The following is a 13,272-nucleotide window of genomic DNA, read 5'->3' as shown; positions in this document are numbered from 1 at the left end:
GGAGCCAGGCAGTCTCAAGCTGCACTCTTAGAATATTCAACAACTCCACAGAGAAAGAATGAATAGGCCCATTAAAACAGCAGAGAAACAGGTGCTTCTTCATACAAGGGAGAACCAGCCTATGTAGGGCTACAAACAACACTAAAACTTTCAAGGTGGTATTGAAACAAACCGGTAGCTATTGCAAACTCCACAAAACCAAAGTTACTCTGACGTAACTAAGACCACATGTAAACAAACTATAGGCTGCAGAGTCCTGCTCCAGCTACAATCAGTAAAGTTCATTGCAAGGGAGCCCTAGGTACAGAAAGTTAAAATAATCAAGATGGGAATACACCAAGGCATTATGACAAAAGAAATGCCTTTTGAAAGGAGACCGCATTTAATTTGGGAAGTGTTTAAATGGAAACAACTACTGGACAACAGATTACCACTGACCCTTAAGCTTCAACATGTCATCTGAACTACATCAAGACTTCTCACCTTTCCCACAGATTCCAAACAGTCGCCATACATGACGGTGGGTTCTAACTGGACAACTGGAATTTCTTAAATGGTATGTGATCCTTATGAACATCAAGTGTTTCAACTAATTGGCATATGTCCCATGTGCCTCTAATACAATAGGTTTGAGAGGTCATTCAGTGGAAGTTCTAGCATTGCTGGAGTTTTCATTTTGTTTTTACCGATTGGTTTTTCAGTGACCATCTCACTCATTGTTTTAGTTTGTTGTATGGGATATTTTTGCAGTGACCCTAATGATAATGGATATCAGCTGGGTATAACAGCCCTGTGTTTCTAATGCTTAGTCAAACACTCTGCTTGTGCTGTGCTGACGAGGTCATAAGGCCGAAATATGCATATCCACAGCTAGTGGAGTTTGGCTTTATTGGCCTGAAATTGTCCATTAAAATGATGAAACAAGTCATGGGCATTAAGAATTGCCAATTAGCTGAAACACCTGATGTTCATAAGGATCATTTGCATATATCCCACATGCCTCTGATACAAGAGGCTTGGGAGGTCACTCAGTGGAAGTTCTAGCTTTGCTGGAGTTTTCATTTTGTTTTTACTGATTAAGTGATATCTGCAAATATTTTCATTGCATTTGAGATGTTGAGATTCAGAAAACTGATCGAAGTTTGTATGCAATGCAAATATTTATTATGAGAAGCTGCAGTAGACGTTTTAAACTAAGGATAGGATTATCAGCATACAAGTGAAAATCAATCCATTTAACAAGTTAACTGGAAGTAAATATACAGGGAACAATATAGGGTCCAAAATGGAGCACTGTGGGACACTGGACACAACGATTAAGTCCTGAAATGTACGAGTCAAAACATTTCAGCACAGTACTGATAACCTCACAACATGCTTGCAAACTATGAAAAAGTATATCATGCTTCATGTAACAAATTCTAAAGAGACTACAAGGTTATTCAGGATCCACAGTGGATACCAAAATGGAAAATCCAGTTTCCCTACAGAACAAAATCATGCTGTTTATAAAACAGCTCTCTCAATAACCATATCAATAAAAAGAAAAAGAGATGGGCGGTAATTATGACTGTCATAATCTAAATTATACTTCCTCAGGACACATCTCATCAAGGCAACCTTTACAACAGACGGAATGATCCCATAACTTAAAAAGAGCCAAAATCGGTTAGCTGCATGCTGAAAACCAGAGAGGAGAGTTCATAGTAAATGGGAGCCGAAACATGCACACACAAACCTCAAATCTGAGGTACACTCTACAAAATGCAGAGGGGAAGATTGTGGTATATTTGGGGAAGGACAATACTGACCTCAATAATGCAATCTTAGCTATAAAGATATGTGCAGTTATTCTTCAAAACAAGAAGCTTTACAGATGGACTGACTGGCCTGGTTAGACAGCAAGCTAATCATTTCAAACAGAAAGGCATCGTTTTGATGACACACTGAGCTTCAACAGGAAGACTGCTTTTTTAAAACTGATTGCTACTTGACAGGAAGCACAGAGCTCATCAGGCCTAAGCATAACAGACATATGTTTTGATTTTTGCTGAAGCCTCGGCCTCTAGCCCAAGCCCAAGAGGTCATTATCATGTCAAGTTCCTGGGAGGGGGGGACTAAAGAGAAAGGGGCATATTCCTACAGCTGCCATTTAGCAAATGAATCACAGCCAGACCTCCCAACCGTCCCGAATTACTCGGTTTTTACCAAGTTTTGGGGTCCAAATAATGGGGTGCCACGATCCCCGAGTGGCACCCCTTCATTTCCGAATTTGCCAGTGCTTTAGTTTAAAATTTTATTTCCCGGCTTTATGAGCTGACGTCATCCCATGCGAGATGACGTCAGCAGCCTGCCAGCCTGTCGGAATCGACTTTGCTCAAGCCCATTGTGCGTACAAGAAAGCCTGGAATTATGCTGCTGCTGCGAGACATTTACAAAGATAAAGCCCGGAAAAGGTTTTCAGTGAGGAAGAGCCGTTTTCCCGTTTATGAAGCTGCTGCCTTGCTGAATGCTGCTACCCTGGAAAGGCTTTGAGCTGGGAAGAGCCGTTTATGAACCTGCTGCCTTGCTAAATGTTAGGAAAGGTATGTCTATGCTGCCATTTAGGGAAGAAGTGTGTGTACAAATCTGCTGCCATTTATTCAGGAAAGGTGTGTGTAATGAACGGTATGCATTTGTTTCCTTCATTTTCATGCAAAAGTCTGCCCTTCTGCTCTAACTGCTTTGCCGCACAGAAGGTGACATGGGATCTTGCTAAATTTCTTTAGTTCTGGCACAGTCTCCCCAAACTTGAAGACATACACACACACAAAATGCTTTCAATTTAAGAGTGTATGCTGTGTTGATTTGGATGGTTTGATGTCAGTTAGTTATCGTGTTACATTTAAGAGACTTGTTTTTTTTTTTTTTTTTTTTTTTAAATTGAGTTTATGCCTCTGAGATACAGCTGACGATTTCTTGGTTTTAGATTTCAGAACCTATGCAAGTGTATTAGTGGTAGATATATGTGTACGCTCACCAGGCAGGGCTGTTTCTACACTTTAGCATGAATATGTTGGAGATATTTATACCTGTCATAAGTATTTAAGGTCACATGAAAAAAAGCATGAGGCAGGTCTTAAACTATACAGAATAACAGTTATGCAGATAAATGTGTACTGCTAGTCAAGAATTTAATTTTACATATAAAATTGTATTACTGCTTCTTCAGTTTAGAGTGACTCAATTTGCTAAAATAAAAGTGGCTAAAACTATTCATTCAGAGGTATATTTGTGCAGGTCTCATTCATGCTCATACCTGAACATGGTGATTAAAGTAGTTTTGTCTCTCTGCACCTCATTAAATTTTGCTTTATTTCCTTCAGTGTAATTCTAGCAGAAATTTATAATTTTATTATAAATTATGTAGCCAGTGTGAAGTAAGCAAACAAGTGAATTTGGTTTCATCTAATAACAGCAAATTTTCGAAATGTTTTCACCTGCCATAAGGTTCACATGTCTCTTAATTCCTGACTTGTAACGGTCGGTCTTGGTGTTTGCTGTTCAAAAGAGTGATATATATATATATATATATATATATATATATATATATATGACTTTTATGATGGAAATGTTCTGAATTGGGCAGTTTTGTCATTACTGGTTCATCATGCATTTTGTTTCATTGCCTGCTGGAAAAATATTCAAACAATAAATTTAAAATGCGCTGTAAGTCTAACAAGTGTGCTGTGTTATACAAGGAATATAATTTAATAAAGTCAGGAAGGTACATCAAAGAATACGTAGGTTTCTTTTGTGTGCAAGGGGTCTATGATTTGAAAACAGCCGAAAGGTAATCGTTATCCACTACCACTGGGCAAATGCATTTTCTTTAGATGTGGTGCAGGTATCAATGCTGTTTCAATGAATGCGAGTTTTAAGGGCAGATAAATTTTAATGCTAAGTCTTCTTTCATTGTGAGACAGTATTGCTCTGTTTCTCAGAAATTAGTGTTTGTGGATTGTGCTATAAAATGTAAAAATAAAATCCAAATAATCATTGTAGAACTAAACCAGTATGCACATTAGTGTTTATGGTAAATGGGGCGAAATAGCCAGGTAATGGGACATTGGAATGGCTGCAGGGGGACTCTGGTGCCATATTTTGGTAGTCTGTTCTTCAGTTTGCATTTGAAAGTTGGTATCCCACAGGTCTACTAGAGTGGGCGGGGTTACATAATTGTGTATGCAAATTTTATGTTAATCAGCGTACAGATTTGTACCTATTTTTCATGGGCCTTGTCCAGATTTTTGATGTTTCCAGGTTGAGAGGTATGATCACAGCCACATCATGAAGGTACGGTTATTTCTGACTGTTATTCAGTAACTGTAAAGTTGCTGTCAAGTGTAAACCAGGGGGACTAGGACTAACACTAACAGTGGTCAAGCAAAAAAAAAAAAGGCAATGCTATTACCAGACTTCTAAATATCAAATGCAAGTATGTAGCAAGCATTCTGCTTACCGTAATTTTCAATTTCTTCTGGCATGTCATAGTTAATGACATGCTGGATAGCAAGAAAGTCCAAACCTTTGGAGGCCACATCTGTAGCTACCAGGACATCTTTCTTGCCTTCCCGAAAGGCTTCAATGGCTTTTGTTCTTTCTTCTTGGTCTAGAAGAGAAAAAGAGGAAATGAAATCAATCTAAACTAAAATGAAGCAGCATCTATAGACTACACACACCATACATAATCTCATAAAGAAAGAGAAGTCTTTGCTGATGAAACAAAGTACTACGGATTCAGATTAAAACATGCAGTGTTATTGAGCTGCGTTACTGAATTCTAAAGTCATTCTGGTTAAACTGAAAATTCCCTTACAGTAATTGACCACTGTCAGCACACTCAATAAGTTAAAATCAGCCTGAATGTGTAACACTTAAAAAACACAATCTAAGCTTTGAGACAATACTAAAATACATCAGCATACTGACAACTTTAAAATGATTTGGACACCAATTTAATTTGTGTTTTTGATGTCAACAAAAGTCCATCTATTTCTTTCATGTTCTGGATGGGCTCATGCAATACTTACAAAAGTTATGGGCTTTGCTATTTTGTTTCCCTCTCAAGTTTATTTAATCCTATAGTTGAAGCAGTCAAGCTCTAGTATGCAGATACCATGGGGTGGAGGCAATCTTCAGGCAGACCTGTTTCCTGCTTCATTTTGTAGGCTTAGTTCACATTGTTTACTTTACAAAAACTATATGTACTGGTTTTACATGGAAATGAATGACTGCATTCTTACTTTAAACAAAACAACTGCAGTTATTTCAAATGGTAGAAGAAAGTGTTTGCGCTCACAGTCCTGAAAGTGTATTAATGTTCATTACATGTCAGAGACTTTTCAATTGGAACCTGGGTGACTGCTACAGTGTGAAAATGAAAGCAGACCTACACCAATTTTTCAAGCAATCAGTGCCTACCTAAATATGCTAGCTACTGCTTACTGAATTTCTATTTTATAAATTACATCTGAAAAATTTAACAGATAATTTTGGTCTTCAACAGATAGTGAGGCTGTCTATAAACTGGGCTTAATATAAAAGTGCACTGTATTGATTTCAGCTCCACAAAGTTACATTCTTGTTCCAGTGACAATGAGGCAAGGTGATACAGAGTTCATTACTACTGTTACCTAATTATCAAAGTACAAACTGAGTAAGCTTTCAGCAACAATAACCTCAATTCGCCTTTGTAATGTTGATATATGCTAAATAATAAGAGACGTCATTTATTATGCACTACTTTGTAAAAACAGCAATTTACAGCTGCGCTGGTGGTGCTGAGGTAGCGTTGTCAACTCACAGTAAGACTTTGTCCTGTTTGATTCTCAGCTAAAGCGTCTTCTGTGTGGAGACATGCGTGAATTTGCATACCTTCGTTGAAGGTAGTGCGTCAGGGCTGGCAACTCGGCACGTAAATATCTACTGCCAATCATTAGTGGACCGGAGTTCCACTGTGGCGACACCTAACTGGGAAATGCCGAAAGACACAGATTAGAGAAATGTGAATATCAAGTACACTTCTGTAAAACTCTCAGGCTACTGAAACACATCACTGTAAAGATAAAAAAAAAAGAAAAGATTTACCAGATTTCACTACTGTTTTGAGGCAGTAAGATAGTTTTAGGAGAAGATGGTCACCTGACACTTTGAAAGCAGACCACCCTTGAAAAAAAAACAGGGATGGAGCTACAGCAATAATTGGACTGCTGATGTTTTACAATACCTACACTTCTGTAGTGCAAAAAACTTGGAAAGCACAAGTAAAGGAGCAATCCCTTGTCAGTAACCAGCTAGGATTACTGGTACTGTTCTGTTCCTAGTGCGAGAAGGACCAAAGGGAACACAAATTCCCAACGATCTCTAACTGAGCAGTGTGTGTGGGACTCCCTTGAATGGTTCGGCTACCACTTCAGTGAGACCTCTTCAGTTTAAATTTCAGACTGTTGTGTAACCAAATGCTATATGGTGCTAAGCTGTTGGACATGCAACTCACATCATCTAGCAAGAACTCTACTACAAGCCTAATGACCCTTGCAGCAACTGAGATAAGACTAGTGATCACTAAGAAGTTTGTTGTTCTCAGTAACCAGGCTGGTATTAGTCAGACTCTTTCGTTACTTGTAAGAGAAAGAATACACAAATGTGAATTTCAAGCTGTATGCAACTGTGAGGTGACCACTGGAAGTAGCAGGAAGGTAACAGTCAACAGGTGAATCATTACGGTTTCCCATTCATTCAAACACAGAGCTTAAAATCAAGCCTGATGTCCATAAAAAATATCCTAAACAGCCAAATCTTTACTTTTATGGACACCAGGCTTGATTTTAAGCTCTGTATTTCCAAAGTACAGACAACAATCCAATTATAAGAAAAGTACAGTTTTGTACCTACCATAAATGTAGATGTCCGAACAGGATAGCATCTGCAGTCCTTACAAATGGGTTGTCCTGTAGTCAGGCAGCCCTTCGGTCGGCCAGATTCCAAAGTCTGGGTCTGGCCTCGGCTGGTGTCGCACTTCACCCGACGTCATAGCTGCAGTTCTTCGGGTATAAAGGCATCAGCCGACACCATTTTCCTCAGTGTTTCTTGCCCCAGATGCCAGTTGCCCTCTTGGATAGCTAAAGTTTTGGATAAATGCCAATGTTTCCAAATAGCAGAAGGCAAACACAAAAAATAATCATGTATGTACATATATACAAACAAATACACCATAAGAGATCCCCCCCCAGCTAGCTATTAGGTGGGCAAATACCCTAGGAGTACCACAGAGGGGAAGGAGGGTGGGTAATCCTGACTGCAGATGCTATCCTGTTCGGACATCTACATTTATGGTAGGTACAAAACTGTACGATGTCCTTCAAGGATGCAGCTGCAGTCCTACAAATGGGTAGAATACCATAGCCAAACTAGGGAGGAGGAAGAAGAAATTATGGTGTAGTTAGGATCCCTTGCAAAACAGCAGTGGCAAACCCTGCTCGGGATCTAGAGTATAAAGGTAAGTTATAATGCTTGGCAAATGTATGCACGGAGGTCCAAGTAGCAGCCTCTATAATGTCCTTGGTAGCCACTCCTCGTAAGAAAGCTGTGGTAGTGGCTGTAGCCCTTGTAGAATGAGGCCTTATGTTCTGTGGAATTTGCTTTCCATGGTAGGAGTAACAGAATCTAATGCAATTTCCTATCCACTTGGAGATTGTCTGTTTGAAATTGCTTTTCCTTCCCTTCCTGTTGCATATGCTACCAGAAGCTGGTCAGTTTTTCTATTGCCCTTGGTTCTGTCCAGGTAGTAGCGTAACTGTCTATGTACATCCAAGGTATGCAGCAGTCTTTCCCCCCTGTTCTGTGGATTGGGAAGAAGGTAGGTAGGTGGATTGCCTGGTTTAAAGACACTCTGGATACCACCTTAGGCATAAATGTAGGATTAGTTCTCATGGACACTCTATCTTGATGGAAGATTAGGAAGGGTTGTACTGCCATTAAAGCCTGTAGTTCCGAAACCCTTCTTGCTGAGGTAATTGCCAGCAGGAAAGCAGTTTTCCAGGATAGGTGTTGAAGATCTGCTGTTGCTGCTGGTTCGAAAGGGGGAAGTGTCAATTTTTCTAGTACAAAGTTCAAGTCCCATGCTGGTAATGGTGGTTTCCTAGGAGGTTTTACATTTTTAATTCCTCTCAGAAACTGCCTGAGTAGAGGATGCGAAAAGACAGGTGGATCGAAGCTGTATTCTGCAGAAATAGCTGATGCATGTATTTTGATGGAGGAATAGGACAGGCCTGTATGGAAAAGCTCTGCCAAATACTCCAGGATGTTGGCAATGTCTACCTTTGACATGTCTTTGCCCCTCTCGGTACTCCAAATGAGAAACCTTTTCCATTTTCCTGCATAGTTCCTTCTTGTTGAGGGTCTGCGGACCTCAAGGATAATGTCTTTAACCCTTTGGGATAAATCTGGGTTAGTTGCTCTTATGTAATGTTCCAGGCAGTCAGTTGCAGAGTTTTCAGGTTTGGATGCAGGATGTTGTAGTTGCTCTGAGTTAACATCAAGGGAATCAGGGGTAGTGTCCACATTCTCCCCAGAGACATGCTCCTTAGTAATGGGTACCAATGTTGTCTTGGCCAATCTGGAGCTATCAGAATTATCCTTGGACGCTCCTCTTTGATTTTCAATAGCACCTTGTGCATCAAAGGAAGAGGTGGGAATGCATATGCTGTCAGGCCTTTCCAACTGAAGGATAGAGAGTCCACCTTCCAAGCAAGTGGGTGGTATGTCCTTGTGCAGAATTTCTTGAGCTGGTGATTGAGTGGGGATGCGAATAGGTCTATTTGTGGCAGTCCCCATTTCTTTGTGATGGCCTTGAAGATGTCCGGGTGTAGCATCCATTCGTGAGCATCCGAGGTAGTTCTGCTTAATATGTCTGCTAGGATGTTTTCTTTTCCTGGCACAAAGATTGCTTGTAACTGAATGTTGTAACTCAGAGCCATATTCCATAGGTCCAGGGCCATTCGGCATAGAGAGTATGAATGAGTGCCTCCCTGTTTGTTGATGTACCACATGACTGTGGTGTTGTCTGTCCTTATCATCAACTGGCCTTCTTGGAGGAATGGGCTGAAATTCTGGATTGCTAGTTGTACTGCCAGCATTTCTTTTTGATTTATGTGCAGGTGCAGCTGCTCTGGAGTCCAAAAGCCTTGTATGCACTTGTCCAGCATGTGGGCCCCCCAACCGAGGTCTGAGGCGTCCATTGTGATGGTTTGGCTTGGTTGAATGTTGTGGAAGGGCAAACCTGGGTTTGACTGGCATACCTGAGCCCACCATAGGAACTCTTGTTTCAGGCATGGAATTAGTGGTATTTCGGTTTCTAAGCTGTGCCTGTGTTGAGCCCATCAATTCAATAGGTACCACTGTAGCTTTCTCATATGCAGTCTGGCATGGGGACCAGGATTATGCAGGATGCCATGAAGCCCAAGGCCTGCAGTACTTTCCTTGCTGTTAGTTTGTTCTGCTTTGTTAATGCCAAGAAGTAGAGAGGAAGTTGTTCTTGTTTTTCTGCAGTTAGGAATGCCATCTGTTTTACTGTGTCCAATTCTGCACCTAAGAAGGTTATTGTTTGGGATGGTATCAGTCTTGACTTTTTATATTGACTGTGTATCCCAGGGCCTGTAGTAAGCAAATGACTCTTTGTAAGTCTTCTGTTAGCTTGTTTTTGTTGTCCGCTTGTATCAGGCAGTCGTCCAGGTATGGATAAATTTGGATTCCCTGAAGCCTGCAGTGGGCGATTACTGATGCCAGGCATTTCGTGAACACTCTGGGCAGTAGATAAGCCAAAGGGCAATGCTGAGAATTGATAATGCTCTGATCCTGCAAGAAATCTGAGGTATCTTCTGCAATTTGGTCGTATGGGGACGTGCAGGTCTGCCTCCTTGAGATCTAGAGTTACCAGCCAATACTCCTTGCCCAGCATGGGAAGAAGTTGCTGTAGGGTCAGCATTTTGAATTTTGGAACAATGATGAATGTGTTTAAAGTGGACAGGTCGAGAATAGGCCTCCAATTTTTCTCTTTTCTTGGTACCAGGAAGAGTCTGGAGTAAAATCCCTTGCCTTGTTCCATAGGTGATACCCTTTCCACAGCTCTCATCCTTGCTAATTGAGCTATTTGTTTTAGAGCTTCTGTCTTTTGATTTGGTGGTAGGTTTGGCATTCCTCTTTTTCCTGGTAAAGTGTGGAAATGAAACCTGTAGCCTTGGTCTATAGTTTGCAAAATCCACTTGTCTCTTGTGATATAGTGCCAGTTTTTTGAAAATAATGCTAACTTTCCGCCTAAGGGTGCTGCTATTTGTTCCCTGGTAGGCGGTGTCAAAGCCAAGTCACTGTGATTGTCCTGTTGCAGTGGTAGTGGTTGTGTCTGTGCCTCGTTGGTTGTTACCTTGCCACTGGCGTCCCCTGTAGGCACCTCCTCTGGATTGATTTCTGCCTCTTGAATGCCTATTTCTGCCTCTCTGAGTTTTAGAGGAGTCTGGAAAGGACCAATTTTTGGAAGGCCAGTTCCTGCTAAACCTTGGAGGCTGAACCTGTAAGAAATCTTTCACTGTTTGTACAGATTTTGCCTTCTCTTCCATTTTCTTCAGTACCTGTTGGGCAGGAGAACCAAATAAACTGACCTTATCCATAGGAGCATCTAATAGCTTTGCTTTAATATGATCCGGCAAGACCTGTTCTTTCAACCATGCATGCCTTCTTATAACTGTGCCAGTCATGGCTGATCTAAATGAAGCCTCCAGTGCATCATAGCCACATTTTAAGGAATGGTTACTAACCTGCTGAATGTTATTCACCATTTCTAGAACATATTTCTTATCTAAAGAATCATCCGAGGACAGTTTCTTAGTTAACTGATCAAGCATAAACTCTTGGTATTGGATCATATGAAACTGACAGTTCAATGCTCTAGCTGAGAGAGTAGCAGAGGTGTATACTTTTTTACCCCATCTCTCTAAGGACCTGGATTCCCTTTCAGAAGGGAGAGGGTTTTTAGCTGAGGTCGAAGCTACTGCCTTAGGCCCCTGGGAGATAGTCTCAGGATCTGCGAAGGGAGCCTTGTATAAATGGTGATGAGTGTCCGGGACCCTGTAGAACCTATCGGGCTTAGCAGGGGCTGGAGGTAAAGTATCAGGAGCAGTGCAAGCATCATTAAATGCATCATCCACAACAGGAAGAACTGGAGGTATAGCTAAAGGCCTATGTTGCGGTAAGTGTAAAAAGGTCCTAAGCCTTTTCCTTGAATCTGAGAAATCTTGTCCCTGCCATTGGAATTGCTCTCTCATGGCATGTAAAGTTTCCCCAAAAGAAAATTCCTCTGGTGGAGAAGCAGAAGGAATCGATTCTTCAGCATCGGAATCTTCATAAGTAGAAAAAGGAGCCTCTGGATGGTCTGTATTGTCTGTATCATTAGAAGAGTCATCTGAGGACGCTGGCTCAGGGGGCTCTGCTCTAGGTCTCTTTTCTGGAGGTTGAGAGGCCCTGTCTGGGTGAGATTGGGATCCCCTTATTAAAGAGATGAGATCCTCTGCCAGAGTAAGCATTTGGGAACTGGAACTGGGCCTGAGAGAGGGGGGCTTAACAGGCACAGACTTAGAAGTTTTGGCTGCTTTAGCCCTGGCAAAGGCCTTTATAGACATGGCTGCAGGAGGCCTAGCAGCACCACGTGCTGGGGTAGAAACATCCAAAGGGATGGTGTCCGATAAGTCTTGTGAAACCACAGTAGTAGGTAAAACTTCAGAGGCCGATTCAACTAGGGTAGAAGGGGCCTCGGTAGTAGTCATGGATTCGGCTGAAGATTGAACCTTTTGCTCGGTTTCGGCCGAAACCGAGACACTCGCGGTTTGCTTAACCGTGGTTTCGGCCGAAACCGCGGACCGCGAGTGTCGGTCCTTTTCTTTGCGTTTCTTAACAATTTGAGTAGTCGGAGGATCCGACGGCATTATGTACGCAAAATATGAGCCGAAAAACTGTTCAGCAAACTCCGACCGACGTCTAAGCGTTCGTCGGTTGAAAGAAGCACAGGCTAAACAAGCTGCTACGTCGTGGTCTGGGCCTAAACAAGGTAAGCAGTAGAGTGGAAATCTTTATGAGGTATTTGTTTCCCACAAGTTAAACAGTTATTCACTTTTTCTGACATCGCCTGAGACAAGAAAGAGTCCCCATCGGGGTACTTAGCCTACTAGAAGTCTTCGAAGTAGTATTCGGTAGTAGTAATCTCTGGATCTGACCGACCGGCACTTGCGAACAGCTTCTGCTTCGGGCGCCACGCGGCAAGAAAGACTGAGGAAAATGGTGTCGGCTGATGCCTTTATACCCGAAGAACTGCAGCTATGACATCGGGTGAAGTGCGACACCAGCCGAGGCCAGACCCAGACTTTGGAATCCGGCCGACCGAAGGGCTGCCTGACGACAGGACAACCCATTTGTAAGGACTGCAGATGCATCCTTGAAGGACATCCACAATACCATCAAATCCAAACTAGTTTATTAAAATAACAACACTCTAGTGCCTCTGTACACTTGCCTTTCAGGAGTTGTTTAAACCATCACAAAAACACACAAATACACCATACAAACAAAATTAATTAGCATAGTTAAACAATTATCCAATATAATTATAATAATTTCCAATTAAGATCGACATTTTATGACATAAAAACTGCTTCTTTATAAAGTAACTGATTTTAATTACTTTATTAAGAAACAGTTTTTATTTTGAAGTTTGGAACATTGGTTCCTAAGAGTCAGAATGTAGATATTAACTGGAAATTATTATAATTATATTGGATAATTGTTTAACTATGCTAATTAATGTTGTTAGTATGGTGCATTTAAGCATGTTTTTCTGATGGTTTAAACAACTCTTGAAAGACATGTGTCCGAGGTACTAGAGTGTTATTTTAATAAACTACTTTGGACTTGCTGGTATTGTGGTTCCTTATACAGTTTTCTTTTTGGTTGTTTTTGAAATAATCCAATTATGCTGTACTGACAAAGTCACAAAAAAGCTGAAACATGCCTCCATACAGCTTGTGGAGATAAACTTTATCGGCCTGAATGTACCCATAAAGACTTAAAAAAAAAAAAAAAAAAAAAATTCATGTGTATGGACATTCAGAAGTCATGTAGCTGAAATACTGGTTTGTCCTTAAGGTGTCATTTGCATACATCCCATGGATCTCTTCTAAATAAATT

The 13,272-nt window shown here is 41.1% G+C and overlaps 1 protein-coding gene across 1 annotated transcript in view; it reads right to left on the bottom strand.

Moving 5' to 3' along the window:
* DDX41 (DEAD-box helicase 41) overlaps positions 1–13,272 on the bottom strand; it is a gene marked incomplete in the record, with an annotated part of 592,639 nt that overhangs the window by 147,636 nt on the left and 431,731 nt on the right. Inside the window, 1 exon segment of the mRNA XM_044069314.1 lies at positions 4,502–4,651. Within this exon segment, the coding sequence (XP_043925249.1) occupies positions 4,502–4,651 (150 nt within the window).

This window comes from Protopterus annectens, chromosome 4.part0 (genome assembly GCF_019279795.1).
Source record: "Protopterus annectens isolate FY-2018-M chromosome 4.part0, PAN1.0, whole genome shotgun sequence".
Classification (NCBI taxonomy): domain Eukaryota; kingdom Metazoa; phylum Chordata; order Ceratodontiformes; family Protopteridae; genus Protopterus; species Protopterus annectens.
The sequence above is the reverse complement of the archived record's forward strand: the minus strand, read 5'-3'. Positions and strand labels throughout refer to the sequence as shown.